The sequence below is a fragment of the Elgaria multicarinata genome, chromosome 7 (genome assembly GCF_023053635.1).
Source record: "Elgaria multicarinata webbii isolate HBS135686 ecotype San Diego chromosome 7, rElgMul1.1.pri, whole genome shotgun sequence".
Lineage (NCBI taxonomy): Eukaryota > Metazoa > Chordata > Lepidosauria > Squamata > Anguidae > Elgaria > Elgaria multicarinata.
This window is the reverse complement of record NC_086177.1, coordinates 59,770,669-59,795,028: the sequence shown is the minus strand read 5'-3', so window position 1 is coordinate 59,795,028 and position 24,360 is coordinate 59,770,669. Positions and strand designations below refer to the sequence as shown.

At 40.4% G+C, this 24,360-nt stretch overlaps 1 protein-coding gene across 1 annotated transcript in view; it reads left to right on the top strand.

Annotated features, from left to right (window-relative positions):
* The window catches only part of CDH2 (cadherin 2), a 147,415-nt gene extending 144,276 nt beyond the window's left edge, over window positions 1–3,139 (top strand). The window contains exon 16 of the mRNA XM_063130668.1: window positions 2,492–3,139. Coding sequence (XP_062986738.1) covers window positions 2,492–2,698 — 207 coding nt within the window. The 3' untranslated portion in view covers window positions 2,699–3,139. The remainder of the gene's footprint in view (window positions 1–2,491) is intronic.
* The last annotated feature ends 21,221 nt before the right edge of the window (window positions 3,140–24,360 follow it).

Genomic DNA, 24,360 nt, shown 5'->3' with positions numbered 1-24,360 from the left:
ACGTACAGGATTGTGCTCTAAATTGTCATTACTTTCCAAAATGCAGCTTTTGCATCTGAGCATAAAATGTAATGCGTTTATGCTGCACGTTGAAGGTTGTGTTGATTACAGCAAAGTAAAAGAGCTTGTTTTGCAGCTAATACCTTTTTCAGAAGTTGTTTCATATTTTATCAATAAAATCTATGAAAAATTAAGCTGTCCCTTTTCAGTGCTCCATTGTTAAATTTGGGTCCCAAATTAAGCTGTTTAGAATATGAAATGCACAAACACTTAGTTTTGTTGTAAATGCAATTTTTTGAGGCAACTTTAAGCGGTGCATCGTGTCTCTGTAAAACTGCCTTTCAGGGCCTCTTCTCTAGCAAACAGTTTGCACATTAAGTGCAGCCTCTGGAACATTGAATTTTTCATTGCAGTTTTATCCTATAAACTCAGTAGCACCAGCAGTTTTATATCATCTACTGCCAACAGTGGATGCTGAACTAAGAGAATCTAACTCCCAGCTTGAAAAGACTTAAAGAGGACGAGTGCCCAGTCCATTCTTGATGTAGATAGTTGACTTACAAGAACACTTTTGCTGCCTTAGAAAATATACATTTGTTACGGGAGCCTTAAACTGCCATCCCAGAGCCTAGTACACAAGCTAGTCTTGCCGATAGCCATGAAAGCAGGATTGAAACGGCAGCTTGCAATCTAGGCTAGCATATATTTACAAGGTTGCTATAAAGTTTCCTAGAATTCTTTGCAGGCAATATCTTGGGGCGGCAGGGATATGTCTTTCCTTTCCTTTATTCTTTTCTTTTCTACTCAGCAAACCAAATATGAAACATAAATTTGTGGTTTTGTTTCAAAAACAGATGTGGGAGGGGGTTTGGCCAGATGAAGTCTCCCTATTCTCAAGAGTGTGCCTTCCAAATGGAGTTCTCGCTTGTTTGACCTTGTTTTAACTGTTGGGGGGGGGGGGGTTGGAAATAAATGCCAGAACTACCATTTAATAGCACAATGAAAAAATTCTTACCATCTGTTAATAATTAGCTCCATGTTAAACAACTTAAACGAATGTATTAGAACTAGGAAATGCTTTGAGTTGATGCCATTCATATTCTTTTACACAAATGTAGTGCTTTTTCAGAATTTCTTGATTTATTCCCATGCAAAGTTCATGCCTGCCCCTACTTGTGCAGATGGAAATTGTCTTCCATCTCTTTTGCATGTGTTTTGCATAAATACAAATGATAATAGGCAGGAAGGCAAGCAAATGCCTGCAGCGCTTCCTACACTTTGGTCACTCCTAACCTGCTGCTGACCAAGCGTACTTTGCCATGAGATCATCACACATCTGCTGCTGGTGCTGAATCCATATACGAGCATCAGCCCATCAGAATTTGACTAATGCGCATGTCATTTGGTAATTTCTTTTGAATGTCTGAAGCTGTGTCTACTCCAGCCGTTTATTACAGAATAATGTCAAAGTTGTCCCTACCGGGCCACATGACGCACAGCTGATCCAGCTGTGATCTTGGCTCCACCACTCAGTTATTCCGGGATTTTGCTGACTGATTTCATCTCAGTTTTCCCTCCTCTTTTGCTCAATCCCAAAGTCCGCGACCGGTGTGTCCCCCCCCTTTGCGAGGTTGTTGCTGTTCGCCGTGAGTTCAATGACCTGTGGGGGCATGTGCATGGTGTTTCATCACCAAGTTTCTTTTTTAAAAAAACACCAACACACATCTGTGCAGCATCGCACATTCGATGGACTCCCTATCCGTACCATGTGTAGCTGTGCATTTGCGTTCATGCGCATCTGACAAGTCATTAAAAAAATTATCCCCGTAGCTGCGTAATATGCCTATCCCTGCCCACTTCTCCCAATCCACATGCGGCAGCATCGTGACAAGGCACATGTCCTCCCACAACGGCACTCCTGAAAATGCCCCGTGAGTGCTGATCCCAGAAGTGGGAAAACTCGTAACCACCCTTCCTCCCTTGCGAAAGGGCTGTAGGTGTAGCTTAGGCCTGAGTGTACTAGTCAGGTTGCTGTTCAATGGACTCTTTCACTTAGAAAGTGACCATAGGATCTTTGTATGCCAAGCTTGCAATATGTGATGGGATTTTGATCTCTCGATTCAGGCTGTTTGCATCGCCTGCAATTGAGAGATGTGAGGTTTGTACTTTTATTACTGATGTAGGCCTGCATATTAGTGGGATGTTTACAATATGAAAAGCAAAGTGTATATATGTATGTATATATATATATATATATATATATATATATATATATATATATATATGGCAAGGATTATTCCTAATGCTCACACATTTCATATAGCTTTGCTCGCTTGTCTGCTAATTTGAGAGGGAATCAAGTTCAGGGATTTGATACTCCAAGGTTCTTTGCTGTGTTTCCCCAGATGCTGTTCCAGTGGTCAAAGTGTCTTGGGGCTAGTTGTTCCACTTTCCTCTTCATCGTGTTATTCCCTTCTCTCTTTTGTGACAGGGACTTAAAGCAGCAGACAATGACCCTACAGCCCCTCCTTATGACTCCCTCCTAGTCTTTGACTACGAGGGGAGCGGTTCCACCGCTGGATCTTTGAGCTCTCTCAACTCTTCAAGTAGTGGTGGCGAGCAAGACTATGACTACCTAAATGACTGGGGCCCACGTTTCAAGAAACTTGCTGATATGTACGGAGGCGGTGATGACTGAATGCCAAGGTGGCCGACGGTGCATTTGGACAAGTACAAACCTTTCCACTGGTATTCCCAACAAGCATACAGAAGCTAGGCTTTAACTTTGTAGTCTACTAGCACAAGTGCTTGCTGAAGGCTTTGGCGTAGGCTGCAAACCTATTTGGTTTCACTGGGAATATCAGTCATCCAATGCTGTTTGGAAAAAGGAAAACAAACAATTGAGCTCAGTTACACTTGAATTTTACAGTACAGAAGCACTGGGATTTTATGTGCCTTTTTGTACCTTTTTCAGATTGGAATTAGTTTTATGTTTAAGGCTTTAAATGGTACTGATTTATGAAAAGATGAGACAAACCACATTGGGGTGGGGAGAAAGATCAATCACCAATATGCTTCAACATGCTTTTGTTACATTGCATTGCTTTTATTAAAATAAGGAAATTGAAAAGAAAAAAAAAACCTCAAGGGGAAATTTTGTTATTTGGGGGTGGGGGCGGGAAGAAGGCCATGAAAAGAAGAAAAAAATGTACAATACTTCTAGTTTTAGATGCTAGGGTTTTTCACTAAAATTCTAAAACTTATGCAGCTGGTTGCAAATAAAGGGAGTTTTCATATCACCAGTTTGTAGCAGAACTGATTTTCTTTTCTTATTATAGAATGTTAGACACATTTTGGTCTTAATCCATATACACATTTTTTTAAAAGCATTTTCCAGTACTTTTTTTCCCACTTCACTGTAAAAAATGGTATGTGTACATAATGTTTTATTGGCATAGTCTATGGAGGAGTACAGAGACTTCCAAACATGTGTATGTATTATTTGGACTATGGATTCAGGTTTTTGCATGTTTATATCTTTCGTTATGGATAAAGTATTTACAAACAGATTGCAAACAAGTGACATTGATTCAATTGTTGAGCTGTAGTTAGAGTACTCAAGGTTTGGGTTTTTTTAATTTTTTTATTATTATTATTTGTTTGGGGAGGGAGAAAAGTTCTTAGCACAAATGTTTTACATAATTTGTACCAAAAACAAACAAAATGGAGAGCGACAGAGAGAGAGAAAGAGAGAGAGAGAGAAAAAACTCAAGAGTTAGCCTAATACTGATGGCTCAAGTAATTACACAGTATGTTAAAAAGAGCTTTTAAACCAGAGAGACATCTGACAACAGCTTTGCCTCTGTATTATGTACCAGAATATAAATGATACACCCCTGACCCCAATGTTCTGAATAAAATGCTAATTTTGGATCTCGTGACTGGATTGAACTTCTTTCCACTTGGACAGCCTGAACTGAAATTAAAAACAACACTAACAAGGAAGTGTTAAGATTTCATTCAGATAAATAAAAATAATCCATCATACGTTCTCGTTATAGTGTCCCATGGGGAGGGGCCATGGCTTGATGGTGGAGCACCTGCTTTGCACGTAGAAGGTCCCAGGTTCAATCCATGGCATCTCCCAGTAAGGCTGGACAAAATCCTTCCTGAAGCCCTGGAGAGCAGCTGCCAGTCAGTGTCGACAATACTGGGCTACATTGACCAATGGTCTGACTCGGTATAAGGCAGCTCCCTGTGTTCCAGAACATGGTATATTGGTGTGAGGACACCAATCAGTACAAAGAGGTCTGATACCAACAAGCACAGTTTTATATACTACAGTGAAGGAGGCATTTCTATACATAACAAATTTTCAAACAGTTTTCCCCATCTTTGAGGTGAGGTGGGAAGCAAGTATACACACATGTGCATGTGTGCCCATCTCAAAGCCAATGGGACACTGAGCTATGGTTACCGTCATGTGAAGATTAGGCCAGACCTCTTCCATAAGGCCAATTGGAATGAATTGGAGCTGTGCAAAAGCACATTTTTCCTAGCAGCTGAAATGTAAAGCCTGTTTAGAGACCTCCATAGAGAGAGGATTCCACTGAAGGAGGAAACTGAAAACTCAAGAAGGCTCCATTGGTATATCTGAGTACAGAATTCTGAAATCTGGGCATGGGCTAACTTAGAGAAATAGGAATAATAGTTGGTGTAAAAGATTTGGGAATTGTTGTATGACTTCATTTTAATTTGTTATGATTATCAGAGGAACATTTTCTCTCCTGCTCTCCAAATCTGTCAGCTAAATTAATAGAACTTGTGGATTTAATAGAACTTAATTTCACTAGTTTCTCTTCCATTCAGAATTACAAGAGAAAATGTGTTTTTCTTAATAGGGCTTTTTATTCACTTATTTGTTTCTCAGCTCTAATGGATCCGTCAAAGTCCTCCTCATTTAGTCGTATTACATTTGTAACAATTAATCACGAAGTCTATGTATCTAGAATGCAAAGCTTCCTTCTTCCTTTTTTAAAAACAATTAGATCCGAACACTGCAAGCACAAAAACATTTACTCAGAAGAAAGTTTCAATGATTTCAGCAGGATTTAATTCCAAGTGAATGTTATAGCCGAACGTTAAGAAAAAGGCTGTTGAGATATAAGTGAGATATGAAGTAAGATGGGAGCACAGTTTAAAATGAAAGAATGAAAGCAGTATTGCACAGGGGCAAGGGAACAGAGTCATATTGATGAGAGAAGCTAGATTTACAAATGCAAATCATACAGTCAGGTGACAGATCTCTCTGTAAACCGATCAAGTTGTGGTGCATTTCCAACATCTGTAAATTTATGCAGAAATGTGTCTTGTGGTAATGGTTGTTTTTATTTTATGCTTTTCTAAGTAGCAACTAAATGGAAAATGTCACACAGCAGTATCTTCTTTAGGGGGGGTGGGAATGCACACATAAGAAAAACACCCCCTAAAGATACTGTGAATGGATCAGTATCGATCTCACATTATTAAATCCCAGCTTTTATGAACAGAAAGGTAGAGATTGCACATAATTCACTGAGGGGATAACTGACTACTTCTTGGATTAGAAAATACAGACAATTCAAAGTAAGGCTTGAACAGGTGTTAATGTCTGGCTGTATTTTCTTATTGCTTAGCCCCTGGTAGATCCTCATTTCATCAAGTTAGATAAATAAATAGTAAATAGCAAACAGGTGGTCTTGTCACTACTATGGGATAAGGTGTTGGTGTTTTTATCCAAAATCTGTTACCTCATTGCATCTATCTTGTCAATTATTTACTTTTTTAAATAGATTTATATGATGTTGACAATATCTAAAAATATCTCAAAGCAGTTTACATTTTAATATATTAAGAAAACTTTTTTATAAAACATTTATAAATACATTAAAACCAAATACTTATATCACTATAATTAACAAAACTCAATGATAGTAGAAGGGAATTCTATTGAGGTGTCTCTCATATTCACCAATAGGTTGCAAATACAGCCCGGATTCAGACGTGCACGCACATCACTTGATTTCTCTGTAGTTACTTGCACACTCAATGACTGGCAACAGAATATGAACCGACAGGAGAATGTGTCTGGAAAGAAATGAGATGACATTCAAGTTCTTTCAGCAGTCATCAAGTGATAAACATGCATGTATGAACCCGCCCGAAACTGAAAGAATAAGGTACATAAGCTCATTATAAAGCATCCCATTGAAATAAAGGCCATCATTTTAAAAAGTTAAGTTTTTAGGACTGCTGCATCATCACAAACCAAAACATGATGCTGTCTTTACAGGCAGAAATGCTGGCACAAAAGTTTAAAACTAGATGAGCAAGGCCATCAAATATCTAGATGGGACATTTTCAAATCAATCAAAGCTACTGCAGACAGTAATTAGCTGAAAGTTTTAAAGATTTTATGATAACCTATGCAAATCATATTGCTCCATATCTAGGCACAGTACAGCACCAAGCTATGTATAGCTGCTGTGATTACAGACATACCTACCGTATTTCTTCGATTGTAAGATGACATTGATTGTAAGACGCACACTAATTTCAGTACCACCAACAGAAAAAAAAACCTAAGACACACCCGCGATTCTAAGACGCACCCCATTTTTAGAGATGTTTATATGGGGAAAAAAGTGAGAATCAAAGAAATAGGGTAAAGCAGACTGCATACAGCATTACAGGAATTCCCCATCAGGCCCACAAGCTTCTCTTCCAGGGCTCACCCACTATCACCAGGCAAAAGGTTTTATCTCTGATCAGCAGCTGATCAGAGATAAGCCCTTTTCCCTGCTCAGTGCTGAGAGGGAGTTTCCCTCAGCACGGGATAAGGAAAATGACTGATCTCTTGATCAACAACAGATCAGAGGTAAAATTCTTCCTTTGCCCCAGTGCTGAGAGAAGGGAAAGGACTTCTCTCTGACCTGCTGTGGATCAGAGAGACACCCTTTTCCCTGTTCCACTGCTAGGCTGTGCACTCACCGCTCATGTTCAGTTGATTGACCAAGGTGTAAAACTATGGTTTATGAGGCCATAGCTGCACACTCCTCTTCCATCCTGTCATGTGCCAGCTTTGGCAAGAAGATAATGCTTGCATTAAGCCATACTACCAATAAGAGAATTCTGGCTTAAGGTTGGTTTCAAACCAGGAAAATAAGCCTTGGATGACTAAGTGTAAACACCATGGGGCACTGTTTCCATTCATGGCTAATTCTGGTTTAGGTCAAGTGGATTGGGCAAAGTCTGCCAAAATATTGCTACTGTGCAAGTTCTATTTGTTTCTTTGGGGCTTGAGCAAGATGCATTAAAATAAATGAAGGTTCTGCAGCAACAGGGTCTGCTTGATAAAACACCAACATTTTCTCTGCCAAAATACTCCCTTCATCTCATCTGGAGAAATAAGTGTTTTTGTTTTCATCTTCCAGAAAATGATGTATTGATTCTTTTGAGCTTTGCCCACAAATGAATAGCTGAACTATTCAGTGCTATGGTCCGTTTTCCAGTATGGCAGATCCTTGGTTGGTTGGTTGGTTTATTTATTTATAATATTTATATACCGCTCCCCATTGAAAATTTCAGAGCGGTGTACAAGATAAAATAAAAACAGAATAAAACACTTTAAAATAGATTTTAAAAGAAACAAAATGTACAGTGAACCGTAGCTGGTCATTAAGGAAAGGCTTCCTGGAATAATGATGTTTTCAGGAGATGCTGAAAGGAATACAAAGTTGATGCCTGCCTGACTTCCAGAGGCAGGGAATTCCATATGAAGGGGGCTACCACGCTGAAGGCTTGGTTCCTTCCAAATGTGTTGGACTACACCTCCCATCAGCCTCAATGAGTATCACTAATGTTCAGGTATTATGAGAGTTGTTATCCAAAACATCTGGAGAATGGCAGTCTTTTTTTAAAAAAAACCTGAGGCATGAAGGGAAGGTGGGAATCTGCAACCTGTTGTGAACCAGCCAGAAAGTTCTGGCTGTTGAACGTTCTAGAAATGTAATAAATAAAAATAAACCTCCTCACCATTCCATCCCACACTAGTGTCTTGTCAATTGCCTCAAAACAGATCAGATACAGCTTCATTGCAAAGGAGTATGGTTAATGAATATTGGAGAAAGAACGAGAAAACCAATCAAGAGATGCAGAGACTGTGCCAATGTGGGCTTCGCTTTGAAGCAAACTCTGCCTCTCTTAAAAAGAGGCATAGAAATGTTCCATCTTGAGCTGCTCTGTACACATGCACACATGCTCAGTTTCTTTGTTTTGCTTTATCTCAAGCCTGTTTTATAAAAGGTTTATAGTTGCCTTTAAATTTTTAAAATATGTTTAATTTAAAGTTGAGATTGCATCAGTTGGTGAGGAGGACAAGCTGCTCTAATTGTGAATGAAAGCACTTAAGACAGCTGCTTCAGGTTATTATTTTCATGTTTTGGTTCCAGTGCCTCAGTGTTGTATTTTGATTAAAGACATCTGAAATGGAATCTACTCCTGTGCAGGAGGCTGGTCTGTGAGGATCCAAAGGCGTTCTCGTCTTTGAACGTAAACACCCCCACCCCGCAAAAATAAACCCACCACCTCATTCGAAAATTTGATGCTGGTTTTCTTTATTGATTGTCAAACTTGTCAGGTGAGAACAGGAACAGATGAGCAGTCGAGACAAGTATCTACACATCCACAGGACTGCTTCCCACTGTCCCTGTTTGATGCTTTCGCACTATACTGAAAACATGGGCAATGAGACAAAGCAAGAATGGAGACAAAGCAAGTAGGCCAGAAATATTTCTCTTGCTGATCCTCCAGTCACCCAATTAAGTACATGAGCATGACACAGTTACAGGCTGAGGTTGCCAATGCATGTGATTTGACTACTCTTCAGACCACTGTTCAAACACATCCTGAGGGCCAAAACAGGCATTATTTTAAATATGTGTCTAGCAGCTATGAGTTCTTTTCATTTTTACTCTAGAGTAGGCACAGGAGGTCCAGTATAGATATTAAAAACCCTCCTACTCAGCCACCCCCATGATAGAGGTCCAGTCTGGATCAAGAGATCTGCGCCTATTTGAGAGTAAAAATGGGAAAGAAAAGATGTAGGCCTAATCTACACCAAGCAGAATACTGCACTATAAAATCAGCATGAAAGCAGTATATAAAAGGCAGGAGCCATACCAAGCAGGATATAGCACTATGAAAGTGGTATATGGTATGTGTCAATGGGTCCCAACAGTTGTCAGTGCACTCCAATACCACTATAAAGCAGTAGTGTGGCTCCTGCCTTTTATATACCGCTTTCATGGGGTAGATTAGGCCGTAGCTGCTTGAACAGCCTTCCCCAACCTGGAGCCTTCCAGATGTGTTGGATTACAACTCCTAGAATCTCCCAGCCAGATGACTGGGGATTCTGGGAATCGTATTTAATATTTATTTATTTATTACATTTTTATGCTGCCCATCAGCCAAAGCTCTCTAGGCAGTGCACAATTAAAATTGTAGTCCAACACGTCTGGACTGCACCCTGCTGGGGAAGGTTGTGCTAGACTCACATTTAAACTAATTCCATGTTTTGGTACTAAATAAGCTTTAGAAGTTCTGTATCACTTTGGGTAAGTGCAGATTCCTCTCACCTCAAGGTGGCTGGGAAATGCTGGGAGTTGTAGGATTTTTTTTCTGTGTAAATTTAAATTTTTAAACCCTGCATAGGATTGTGCCGTAAGTCATTTGTACTGTACCAAAGTATTATGCATCAAATATAGTATGATTTCTGTGTTTACAAATCCAGATCCTTCACTGCATTGCTGTTTTATTATTTATTAAGAGAATGAATAAAAGATTTGGTCTCATTTATTGCAACAGGTACTTATTTTAAACACACACATACACACACACACACTGAGGAAACCATGAAGCTGCCTTGACCTGGCTGCCTTATAATGGCATTTACCAGACGCCACTAGGACTAAGTCAGGAGATGAATATTCTCTATCAATGAAGCTGAACAGTGGGAGAGTCAGGTCAAATAAAACGAAGTAACATAGTTCCATAGTAAACCATGGAATTCACTAGATGATGAACTTGGATGACTTGGATGGCCATCAAGTTGGATGACTTTAAAGGGAGATTAGGCAAATTGGTTGGGGGGTAAGACTACCAAAGCCACAGCTAGACAGGGTGAAATCCCAGGGAAATCCCCGGGATCAACCTGTGCGTTCACATGACGCACAGGGGATCCTGGGATCAGGGAGGGATAATCCCTCCCTTGCCCCCAGGATCTCGCCCTCCCCTTTAGGCCTGGTTTTTCCACGGTCTCGTGCTAAGCCCGAGACCGCAGAACATGTGGCCGGACACCACGGTTTGTCCCGGCTCCTCATGGTTACTCACGAGGAGCTGGGACCCACACACGGGGTGCAGAGCTCCTCAGGAGTACTGTGCCCATGGGGGCGGGGTGAGCGGGGAAAATGTTTTTGTTTTTTTAAACCCTTTTGCACACCAGCGCTTGTGCGCTGCTGACTCTTTAAGAAAAATTTTAAACGCCGGGCGCGACGCCTCTCCCTCTGAGGTCGTCACGCGCCGCTTGTAAACAGAGGGGGGATTTCGCGCTAAAACCATTGCGAGATCTTCACCCCTCTGTTGGTGACTAACAGGTAGGTCTAGCTACGGCCCAAGCCCTACTAATGATAATGGCTATATTGAGTACCCTCCAGTATTAGAGAATCCTGGCAGCCTTTTTGCAAAGTCCAGAGGAGGTTGTGTGTAACTGGGTAGTGACATCCCAATGCTGCATCCTCTTTTGGACTCGGTGTCAGAATGTTGGCAATGCCGTGGCAGTGGCAGAGGCTTACTCCACTGTTTGCGTAACTGCAACTTCTTCAAGTTAGTAGAATGAGGGTGAAGACTTAATTTTGGTTTGTTTGTGTTTCCCTCTCTCTCTGTTCCACCCACTCACCTATTTATGTAGGCATTTTTATTCCCGTTATTTTTATTGCTCTCTTGTTCTGAGATCCAGTTTATTTATTCATCAGGGATTTCTACATTGCTAGCTCTTCTACTGAGAATGTAAGACAGTTGTTTTTTCTAGATGTTGTGGGTTTTCTTATTTTCTTTTCTTATAAAAATCTGTTAACAGATAGTAGCATGTCAGCATTGCATGCTCAGTAGTTTTACTTGGTGCTATTAGTGCTAAGTCATAGATGGAATTCTTGGGGGAAATGGGGAAACCTTGTGAAAGCCACATCCTGACAAATCTGGAAAAAAAGCAGTGCTCCTACTCTGTTTTCATCACCTTTTTATCCACATGCTCCCATGTGGCCTAAAATAGCGTTGCCTATGTCAGCTAATTGCTTTGAATTGGGCCACTCTTCATATTCAATCCAACAATATCTTTGTTAATGGAAGTTGTTCTGCAATAAGCGAGGAAAGCTTCACAATCAGGTGGATTTCATTTTTTATCCCTTCATATATATTTTTGTAGTTCTCAGTTCAGCAAGAAACCTAATAAGTATGTTGCATTCCCATGAGAGAAATGCCTTTTCATTCCTCAATTTGATAAATTTAATCTTGAATGTTGAGTTGTTTCATTGATCTGCTGAAGATAGTGGATAGATTGTCAAGACATTTACTGCCAGAACTAATTGTATCTGTTCTGAAAGACTGGGAGCCCAGTTATTCCATTTCCCTCTCCAGTTCCTTATTCAGATCCCTTTTCAGTTCTCCAAACTTCGTGTGTGTGTGCGCGCGTGCGCGTGTGTGCAAATAAACACATTAATTTTATCTACCACTAGTTTATGTATTGTGTCACAGAGGACATTTATGGATGCTATTAAGAACAGCATCAATTTAAGTCACCATTTTCATCCACTTTAGAGAAGACATAATTGGCATCAGGGAGCTGACCATGCATTCTGCCCAAGCATTTCTAATGGCCACTCCAGCAGCGTAAGAACGAGAGCACCTGTGTAGAGAGTAGTTGACCTGCTGTGCAAAAAACCATGAATGGTCATTAATTTACTACCTAGGAAAAGTACCATTCAGATTTTTCTCTACCTATACGCATTTATTCTTAATATCCTCTTGTCTGATCAGAATCAGTAAATGCTTGCCCAAAGTCTTCTCTGGTCAGAAGTTGCTCCTGCCAAAGTATCCCACCATGAGTGTTCTTCCTATTACCTTGGTGAGATACCTAATTTCATTCACACTTATCTTCCAGCGAGAAGCCCATATATAACATATTCTGCTTGAGCTCTCTTTAGCTGCACTACTGTGACCCTTGGAGCACTCTAAAACTAGCTCTCACAGTTGGAGCACTTGGGCAAGAAGATGTTTCTTCATTGCTGCTCCCAGCTCTTTCCTTCTTACTGAAACCAGCCTCCTCCAGAGGAGAGATGAATAAGCCAGCTGTGTCTGGTCAGAACTCCCCTCCCATTCTGAATTGTATTTGGCCAGGCTGCAGTGGGCCCTTGGAGTGTAGTTAGTAAGACCAGCATTTGTAGTGTAGATTATCTTTATGGGGGGGGGGGCAGGGGTTGAGCCTGTAAATTTTGAGTTTTGTTCAGTACTTGCATAAAATGAATTTATATTTATAGAACAGTCTTGTATTTGATTTTTTATTTGATGTTTTGTAACAAATTTGTTTGGGTTTTTTTACTTTTAAATGCTGTGCTTTGATAGGTCACCATCTAATGTGACCTATCTAGGGGACAATCTGGGGTTGACCCTGGGGAAAAAGGCTGGTGTAGGCATGCCCCTAGAGGTTGTGTAGCAGAAAGAAAGGCAGGAAAGGAAAAGCTCTTTGGGTAGAGATACAGAGCTCCATCAGACAAGTGTTTTATTGCAAGTTCATTACTGGGCACTCAAGGATTTCACAGGCCCCTCTCACAATGTCTGCCTTTCGCATGCCTCCTGCCCATTCTAGCCTTCTTCGCACCACAAATAAATACCCCAGGAAGTCCAACTTATTTTTAAAGATTGAAGTTGCCGTTATCCCCTGCTGTGTACAGAAGAAGCAGTGGGATCAAAACGGCCCACTGAATGGGCCACATGCATGTTGTTTACTTCCTCTTTGAAAAGAGGAAGCAATGAGGGACAAATGGAGAAGTGATGGCAAGCGAACACGATTTTCTCCTGTGTGATGATGCTCACAATCTCAATTCTGCGATGAAACCAGAAGTAGATTCAGCAAAGAAAAGTTGCAGAAAAGCTTACACAGAAAGTATAGTTCCACTTCTGAGGCTTGAGTTCCTCTCTTATTTTCCCCAGAACAATGATCTCTAGGATTGGCTGCAGTCTCTGTGGGAATACGAGAACACTTGGCTTGGAAATGTACACTGTCAGAGACGTTAGCCTTCTGAACTGGCATGATACAAAAACGAGGATGATCGGGGGTCTGGAAACAAAGCACTATGAGAAGAGACTGAAAGAACTGGGCATGTTTAGCCTTGGGAGGACTGAGGGGAGACATGATAGCACTTCAAATACTTGAAAGGCTGTCACACAGAGGAGGGCCAGGATCTCTTCTCGATCAACCCAAAGTGCAGGACACAGAATAATGGACTCAATTTACAGGAAGCCAGATTCCGTCTGGACATCAGGAAAAACATCCTGACTATTACAGCAGTACGACCATGAAAGCAATTACCTAGGGAGGTTGTGGGCTCTCCCAAACTAGAGGCATTCAAGAGGCAGCTGGACAGCCATCTGTCAGGTATGCGTTAAGATGAATTTCTGGAGTGAACAGGGGGTTGGACTCGATGGCCTTTCTGGTCTAGCAAGGCCCTTAGTGTTCAGCCTGTTATATGGCATGGATCCTGTTCCATCCTTCCTGTTTGCTCACTATGAGTTTTCCCAGATTTCCCCCCAAACCTAGCTCCTTTCCTCTAACCTAGTCATACCATACTTTCCTCTAACCTCCTTTCCTCTAACCTAGCCATACCATACTTTCCTCTAACCTCCTTTCCTCTAACCTAGCCATACCATACTACTTTACTGCGATCCATAGATCCATGAAAAAACAAGAATCAAACTCTAACCTAGCTATGGTGTCCATGGTTTGCCTCATGCAGTCAGACACTGAGGCCCAAGCACCTTTATTGTGTCAACCTTAACTCTACCTTTCTGGAGAATGAAGCTGGTGCCTCAGACAGCTACTTTTGAGTGTAACGAAGGAACGGAGCTGTCCTCCATTTTTGTATCTATTTGGTTTTATGATATCAAGGAGTTAAATCTTTTTGTATATGTGTTAGTCAGCCAAAAGCTTACAAGGTCAAATGTTTAGTTAGAAAGTAGAGCTCAGGAAATTTTGCTCAGGATGCCAGGAGATTATGAGATTCAGCAGAAGGTCAGAGGAAGAGAGAGAGGAGGAGTTTTAAATCCAGGAAATAGAAACTTATTTTCCAGCAATAAATAAGAAACTAATCTCCTGATTGGTTGGAGTTGGGGAGAGAAAATAATGTTAAGAGATAAAAGTCTAGGCAAAGAGGCAGAGGAGCAAGAGAAAGGAGAGAGAGAGAAAGGGAGAGGGTGGGGGAGGAAGGAAAGAAGAAAAGAAAGAAAATAACAAAGAAAGAAGCCCAGAGGAAAGTCCTAGAGGGAAGAAAAAGTCAGAGCTGCTGGAACTGGAGAACTGATTGAAAGAGTTGGATCAATAACAGCAAGCTATTGCTTGCATAAGGGACCTGGATGAAACAGGGACACAGGCTAGTTAGGTTATAATTTATTTCTGATTGTTTTATTATCCTATTGCTCTTATGGTGTGCGTATATCCAGATTTTAACACTTTCCCCTTTAGATAATTTTTCTTTAATAAATGTAAATGTTATTTGATACATTGCAATCTCTATTTGGGGAGGATGGTGTTAATCATTTCACACCTAACAACCAACACCACATTACCTAAAGTAGATACCTGAGACCCGAAGAGACATTTAAGCCTGGTTTACTAGACGCTGTGCAATGGAGAAAAGATTTCCACCTTGTGGCAGTGGAAAAGGCCACAGGAAGGGAAGTGCAAAAAGGAGTGGGCGCCCACCATTTGGCCTGTTCTCCCTTCCGCTCATAGAACGTGCCACGAAAGGACAGAAAATGGTTAGTTATTTAATTTATCGTTGTTTATTTGTACTTCCAGGGAGAGGCATTTTGTGGGATTTGGGTCTCAGGTGCAAGAACAACCTGGCCAGCCTTGAGTTTTATGCACCTTGACTTTGCACTGCAGGGGAGGGGAGGGGGATGTGTAATTTGCTGTTTCACTTCAGGGAGCAAATGCTTTGGGCCAGCCCTGATGTGTCTGTGGGTAATGGGGAGTGGTGGAGGGAGGGAGACTGTGCACACAATTTCAGTCATGAAATATTCAGAACCCCCCCTCCCCCCATCTTCGCATTTGAAAAAGCACAAGCCATCTCTCTCCCTAAACATATTCATTTCCATATTGTGCTTTTTTTTTTTTTTTTTGTGCTACTCTTATCTTTTCTCACCAAGCCTGGCTATATTTTTGTTTTCCCTACTTTTCTTGCTATACATTTCTAAATATTTGCTTTATAGGGCTCAAATCTCGGAACGCCCATTTATAGATGTAAAAGTGTCAGTTTTTTTTTAATACGACTGATTTATGGGCTTACTCTTTCAGATGCAGCATTATTTCATGTTTCAATTAGGCACTTTCTTCTTTTCCTGTGCTGGCACTTCGACACTCGGATTTGTTTTTAATTACTTTTAATTTAATTTCTTGAAATCTAATATTCTTGCCAAGGCTGTATTTTTTTTATGAAATTATGCCATTATAACTCATGTTTGCATAGTTTCATATGATTGAATGAAACTACCTTCAAGTCACTAAACAATAGTATTCTACCCACGGATACAGAGACCACATATTGTATTTAGGCAAAATAAATAAATAAATCCTTTCCCCCATCTGAGTATGATTAATGAATAGTAGAATTTTTGAAAATTATTCTTGTAGTCCTGCCTGCATCAGAAGATAAAATTCCTCAATGTGCAGTGTGTGTCTATAGATAGAGAAATCTATAGGACTCTCTCCCTTCAGAGTGCTATCTTAGAGAAGTTAGATTATTATATTACATTTGTTATCTTCAATACTGCAGGGTGAGCTTATAAAAATCCAGCTGCCTCCCTGCTCTATAAATCAAAAGTAATGGTCAGATAACAAAAAATACATTCTGGTTTGAGGACATTAATTATTTGGGATGGAAGAGGATAGAGTAAAGGACTGCAAGAGAAACAAACAGTGCTAGTGTGCTTAGCTAAAGAGTATTTCGCTAAAAAAAATTAAAAATAAAAAGATATAAAGGTCATTGTTGAGCAAGAAATTCTCCTGCGCAAATTATACTCTTGCACGGCTTCCATTCATTTCAACAATTCCAGCAGTAGATTTTGCACAGAATGGCCACAGTGTTGCATTTCCTAAGCACATATGCCTTATAATATAAACAAGGGCATGGGAGCACATACAGTTTGTACACAATAGAAAGGTGTATGGAAAATAAAGTGCACAGGGCAACTTGTCCAATCAGCAAGATGAAGCACATCCAAAGCACGGAGAAGTGGGTTTCTGCTGAATAGCTAACCTACAGCATGTTTTCAGAAGCCCACTTCTATATCTAAAAACAATTTGGGCAGCTGGTTGCCACACAATTTCAGACCCCCTTGAATGAGAACTGATTATCTAGATCCATTTCACTCTTTCTTCAAGCCTGATTTCGGCATTGAAACTGCATTGGTCACATTGATGGATAGTCATTGCTGGAAGGGGAATAACAGGGATGGCTGCGGGTGGGGGGACGGGACTATGACAAAGCTAATTCTCCCGGACCTCTCAGTGGTTTTCCAATACCATTGATCATGGTGTCCTGGACTGTCTGAGCTGGTGGTCACTATGCTCCAGTGGTTCTACTCCTACAGGAACATAGGAAGCTGCCTTACCCTGGGTCAGACCATTGGACCGTCTAGCTCAGTATTGACTACATCGGCCTTCTTCAACTTGGTGCCATCCTGATGTTTTGGACTACAGCTCCCATCGGCCCCATCCTGCATGGTTAATGGCTGGGAATGCTGGAGTTGCAGTCCAAAACATCTAGAGTGTGCAGGATGGGGAATGCCAGTCTACAGATTGGTTGGCAGCAGCTGTCCAGGGTTTCAAGCAGGAGGTCATCGTCAGCGCTACGTTGGAGGAGTGAGGGATTGAACTGGGACCTTTTGTGTGAAAATGTTTGGGATGACCAATTCCGACCAGTGGCCATGTCATCTGGGGCTGATGGGAGCTGAAGTTCAAAATATTTGGAGGGCACCAGGTTGGGGAAGACCATTATAAACTACTGCTTTAGTATTAATGACATGAAACTTCTCCCAGGCATTTAACAGCATATGCTGAGTTTTTAACTGACTCCAGAATAGTTGTTTTTAGCCAAAGCTCTCTGGGCAGTTCACAAAAATTAAAACCATAGTAAAACAACCAACAGGTTAAAAGCACAAATACAAAATACAGTATAAAAAGCAATTAATAAGAAGAAGAAGAAGAAGAAGAAGAAGAAGAAGAAGAAGAAGAAGAAGAAGAAGAAGAAGCAGCAGCAGCAGCATGGGTTCATGGAATCATAGAATAGTTGAGTTGGAAGCAGCTTATAAGGCCATCAAGTCCAACCCCCTGCTCAGTGCAGGAATCCACCTTAAAGCATCCCTGACAGATGGCTGTCCAGCTGCATCCTGAATGCTTCCTGTACAAGGTTTAGCATCCTGTATTTAACAATGAATGCTGTGTTTGTTGCCTTCCACTACGTTAGACAACTATTTGCAGTATAGTAACAATCCTGTAAAACTAGGATAGTCGTTCTATCTACTGACATAATTGCCTGGAAATACATTGGATGGGTACCCCTTCACTAAGGAACTCCCATTAGTGAAGATTTAGAAGTTGCATACAAATTGCTTTGTTTTTAAGCTGATAATTATCTGACAAACTTTTATGTATGAACGGAATGTTGTTTGCTTTTAGTAATGCAATTTGCCAAAATATATACCCCTGATAGCAAGTATGTAGTGGAGAACTCTGGAAGCAGATGGTTTGGAACTAGAAGATTCGGTGTTGTCTGTTGACGAAGGAGCTGGGCCTGAGGCCCTTGGTGAAATGAGATTGTTAATGTCATCCTGTTCCCTCATGGTCAACATTTTGCATCAATACGATACATAATTCAACACAATTGATGGCTGCTCCACTAATTGGAGACTGATATATTATTGACACTAAATTGCTTCTCCCTTCTGGAAGACATGGTCCCTTCAGGGCTGGATTTATGCTTAATGATGGGGCACCTCTCGCTGTGAGGGAATTTGCACTGAACCTTGACTGTGCTGTTGTTGCAGTGGAGATAAATACATAGTACTATAGTGACCCGATCAGGGAAAGCTCTCACTGAAATTGCCATTGACAAAGTCTCTAATTTTTGGCTTTATTACAGTTTGTGGCAAGAAACAGAGTGCTTTTCCATTATTGCCTTTTGCATGAATAGTACCAGATGGACTGGCGGCATTATTGACTGGCCCTTTTTTCTAACTCTAAGCAAGTGAAGAAAGAAAATTAGGCTGTCAGGTTTTTTGGTTTTTTTTTTTTTTTTTTGTATATTTCATTTCTGATAAATACCTCCTACTCACCTCCTGCTGAGGTAGGTAGATAGATATGGTATGTGCTAAGTCAGCATGCCTAATTTATATATTCATAATTTGACAAAACAATGTTTTGCACAACTAGCATTTGCATAATGTGCAAATTATTTGCAGATTATTTTTATATTACTATTACTTTCCAATAATATTATTATTTACACAATATGCAAATTAGGCCACCTGCCCCTAGAAAGACTTTATTTATTTATTTCATTACATTTTTACACTGCTCAATAGCAAGGTTCTCTTGGCAGTTCACAATTAAAATACAGCAGATCCAAACACAATCTAAAGCTTTAAAAAGTTTAAAAGTACCGCGTAAAACCAGCAGCAGACCTAAGAGCTGGACTGTGCACCTGGCAGCATTCTTCCCTCCTCTTACTAGGGAATTACACCTGAAACAGTGATTCCTACCACTAGGCTTATAGGAGAGATTAGGGCCTCATCTACACCAAGCAGGATATTCCACTATGGAAGTGGTATGAAAGCGGTATATAAAATGCAGGAGCCACACCACTGCTTTGTAGTGGTATTGAAGTGCACTGACAACTGCTGAGGCCCATTGACACATACTATATATTGCTTTCATCCTGCTACATCCTGCTCAGTGTGGCTCTTGACTTTTATATACTGCTTTCATAGTGCAATATCCTGCTTTGTGTAGATGAGGCCATAATTTCCAAGGTAAGTTCCACTTTGCTATTAGGTATGAGCAGCAACCAAGGGATGGGGAGGACAGGAGGAAGAGGAATCCAGCACATTCACAGCAGCAGCACACCAGTATGCTACTGATGAATGGCCACCATTACAAGGCATGGTTGACGATATCATCAGTGTGTTCTTGGCCATTTGCCAGCAACATGCTTGGCCAGTGATTTCTGCTCTGCCTCCCAATGACGGCTCTCAGTAAGGACACATCGCTCTCAATCACTGCTTCGTGATGGCAGGCGTTTATTACCATCCAAACCACCTCCAAGGATCAATGCTCAAATTCTGGTTAATCTCAGTAAGAAGACTATGTTTGAGATGGATCAGGTGAGGCAGGACCCCTGGGGAAAGAAGGATACAAACTAGGGGCATGACTACACCATCCATTTATCCCCGGGTCATCTCTAGGTCATCCTTGTGCTTCTAAATGACACACAGGGGATCCCGGGGTCAATTGAAACTGGGGTTTTCCCAGTTTTCCCACAGTCCTGGGACAACCCCAAGGATCATGGCCGATGTGGCCAGTGCTCTCAGGTCTCCCTCTGAGTAGCGGGGCTCTTTAAATGGGCATGGAGCTGCACAGGGTGATCCCCTGCCCATCAGCGGGGGGAGCAATTTTGCCATCCTCAGGATGGCTGCCGACGCTTTCATTTAAAGTTTTTTTTTTAAAAAAAAAAACTTACTTTTTCAGGGATCGGGGCTTCGCAATTGCATGACCAGCTCCTCCTTCCAAAACCAAAAAAAAAAAAAAACCCACCATGTCAGACGTCCCTCTTTCCTCGCAGAAGCCAGAAAGCCGCTCGTATATAGTTGTTGGGGGAGGATCATGGAAGCCAGAAAGCCTGAGATCCTCCCCCCACAAGTCTCAGAAAACCCATAGGTACAGATATGCCCTAGGATGACCCTGTTCAGCTGACACACTAAGCCATGGCTAGGCTGCTAACCCTTTTGCAGCAAGTCGTTAGTGAGTGTGGTTAAACCATGATTATGTAGCCACCGTGGTTAGAAATGGTTCACACAACATGCTAAGTCATTGTTCACATGACACGTTAAGCCATAATGGTTAGCTCAAAACATTTAACATTTAACAATCATGGTTTAGCATGTTGTCTGAGCAGGATCAATATGAGATTGGCTTGAGGAAGAGCAAGAGATAGGGTTGAATCACCACATATATTTCTCATGGCTCTTAATAGTTGGGGCAAACCTAATTTGGAATTTTAATATTGTGATTTAGCTTTGGCCGTTATATATCTAAAATTTGCTTTGATATTTTAAAATTTTGTGACCTACTCTGACCCCTCAGGAAAGAAGGATGATTATATCTAAAAGTATACTTTGGGGCAAAATAATCTGTCATTCTATTCTTGTTACTTAAAGCTGCCCTGAGTCCAAGATGCACAATTACCACCTAGCTTGATCGACATTTCTTTGGAAGAGATCTCCTATTCCCAGGTGGAGGCTTATTCATTTTCAGGTACTTTCCACGTGCTGTTGTTCATGGATAAATTTCCTTAACTGTCCTTTCACTGATCTTTATTTTTTTTTAAAAAAAGAGCTAAGACTTCAAGGTATATTAAAATACCAGAGCAAAGAAGAAGACCCCAGAAGGTCCAGTAGGGGGTGGATAACATGTGGCCATCCAGATGTTTTGGGCTACAACTCTGATGGTCACTCACCATTGGGCATGCTGGCTAAATTGTTCATCCCTGCCCTACAATCTTGGGCATGGTGCTGTTGTTGTTTTTAAATTAGAGTACCATAAGGAAAGCATCAATATTATTGGGGGATGGGAATATTAATAATTGAAAATCCAGTATCTTGCCAGTCTGTTTTCCCTCTCCCATTTATGAGAGTGAGGGAGGAATACAAGCCAGCCAATCTTCCAGGCACTACATCTGCTGCATGCAAAATTCAATATGGCAAAGGAGCTCCCTTTCTTGCAGCCTAATCAGATAATTAGAGGTTTTGTCACAGTTCTATGCTGCCTGGTGCAAAGTTACATTGGTTGACGATGTGGCATCTTATCTCGGGCAAATCTAGCAGGATGGCTGTTTGCATGTTGGAAATTTACTTTAATTGGGCATCCTGAGATTTACAAGGAGGAAAGCAATAATCTCTGTACACCAGCAAGAGTCCACATCCAGTCAGCACCCTCAGTATTTTAAGAAAAGGCTAATTTTCAAGCCCGCCTGCCTCTCTCACTCTCTCTTTCTCTGTTTTCCCCAGTGATGTTGCCTACCAGAAGCAACACAAATTGAGTCCATATTTAGAAATGAAACAATTTCTGCAGCCTGTGTATTATGCAAAGACATCATCCATCGAAACACTATTTCAGGCAAACAGGAGGATAAGAAAGCAAATTGTGTTTTGAAAGAACATCATGAATTTTATTTGCGATGGCAAATGATTCTCTTGCCCTTTTTTGTTAGCATTTATGATCGCAAATGACTTGCTGTTCACATTAAACATTGGAAGTTGTTGTTTTTAAATAGCTGGAGTGTAATTTCAAGGCAAATTATGCTTGGATAGAATAAAATGCTCTGTGTGTGTGTGTGTGTCCCTTTCATACAGAGCATCACAAACCAGCTTACAGCAGAGATCAATCACCATAAAGTAAAAGGAGAAAGAGAAGGTCACTCAAAAAAGGTGGGTAATATGGACAAAGGGGAAGTGTAATGTAATCAGTCCCAAATTTTGTTTAGTTTGGTACCAAAATAAAACACTTGCTGGCACCAGGTCATTTTAACAGTTGCCACTAGAAAGATGGTGCTATGGTTCATTGAGAAAAAGGTTATGTAGACCTCTGATGCCAACCATCCACAGATCTATTCCAACACAGTCTGCAGAACAGCCTGTAATTAGTTGATTTTACTTCCTAGCTACAGCTTCTTATGGAAATAAATCAAAGGTTTGCCAGTTGGTGGGATAAGGTCCATTGTGGAATTGGGAATGGCTCACATCAACAGGGATCTTTTTCCCCCCACACGTAGAACTTTCTGTATAAGCTTTAGCAAAGCAGACCTTTTCTCTGCTTTTCTTTCATGCTTCTATTCCACCATATGTTTCCTGTGAATAAACATTAACCCTCTTACACTTTGGAAAAGCATTTCACTAATCTGGTATTGGGGTCAAATACACACCAGTCATGTCACCAGTTTTTAATAAATATTAAGATGTGTTCAACTCTATATCCAATTAAATGTAAATTTTGTGGCTTATTGTATACAATACAAAAATAAAAATATACAGAGTGGGAAGCTGGAGTCTATAATGATTCTAATGTTGATTTCCATGTGGAGTCTCATAGTCTAATTATATCTATTCTATTTTATTTTTACTTTAAAAAATCTCCTGGATGTATGAACAAAAAATCAATACTGAATGGTTAATATTCCTCCGTGGCTTAACTGCAACATGAACATAAAGCATTTTTTGTTGTTAAATGTGAGCTTTCACCATGTTTGGAGATAATTAAGGGCTCATCTACACCAAGCAGGATATTCCACTATGAAAGCGGTATATAAAAGACAGGAGCCACACTACTGCTTTATAGCGGTATTGAAGTGCACTGACCACTGTTGGGGCCCACTGACACATGCCACATACCGCTTTCATACCACTATATCCTGCTTGGTGTAGATGAGCCCTTAGATATCGAATACCTTGGACATGCAGTGCTTCATGTTTTCCTATTTATGTTTTCCTACAGACACCTATACCCACTTGGTGGAAATGAATCTTACACCCTTACTGTAAAGAAATATATTGAATACTTATACAGTATGCTAACCCACATAAACATTCACATAAACATATGTATAATTTCAGAGCAGTACTTTCTTCAAAAGAAACTAATGTATTGGACTCTAGCTTACCACATTATGGTGAGGATGATAACATCGACACCTTTTCCTTTCAAATGGAATTGCAAACAGTGAACACAGTGCTATCATATTTAATTAATATTAAGTTTCTGCCCAGGAAGTTCAATACAGTCACATTTCACTTCAACAGAGGAAACTGCTCTAAAATGAGGAAATTGGTGAAAGGGAAGTTTAAATGGGGAGTCAAGAGGATTAAACCCCTTCAAAATGCTTGGAAGTTACTCAAAACCACAATAACAGAAGTTCAGCTAAAATCTATACCACAGGTCTAGAGAGGTATTACCAAGTCCAAAACGTCACCAGCATTGGTTAACAAGCAGTTTCAGGGTAGCTGTTACAGAAAAGAAGGCTTCCTTCAGAGAATGGAAGTCTCGACCAAATGAGGAAAACAAAAGTGAGCACAAGCTTGCACACAGGCGATGAAAGCAGACAGTAAGAAGTATTTTGAGAGCATATCACAAACAACATTAAGGCCAACAATAAAGAATCTTATATATATAACCAGTTTGTTCCCTGCAAACACAGTTCACTGCAAAAAATCAAATCTAATGGAAACTGTACAGAGACTTTTAACTGTTATTTTGTTAAACTTAACAGCTTGAGACTTTCTTTCTGAGCAATAACTAAACTTTGACTGGTTTACTTTTAACTGTAGGTGCCTCTTAATCCCTTCATGATTTGTTTACAGGCCATATGTAACTGACATATCATTGTACTTTGGCCTGCACCTGTGTTTATAAAGTTGTACAGAGATTTTGTGTGTATTCATATTTTATTTTGCTTCAATTTGCAATTATTTATGTTTGGTTTTTAGTTATGTTTGTTTAATTATACTTCACGTTTTTTATATTAAAAATAAAAAATAAAACTGTATAGTACATTGTTATGGCAGTTAGCCTAATTCTTTTTTTAAAAAAGAAGCTTTATGGACAGAAATAAACTCCCATCTTTGAATTATAGCGAAACCATTGTTATTTGTGAAATTTGCATGTCAAAAGCTTTCTAGTACAGTATTTTTCAATAGAATTGGTCAATGGGAAGGCAGTCAAAA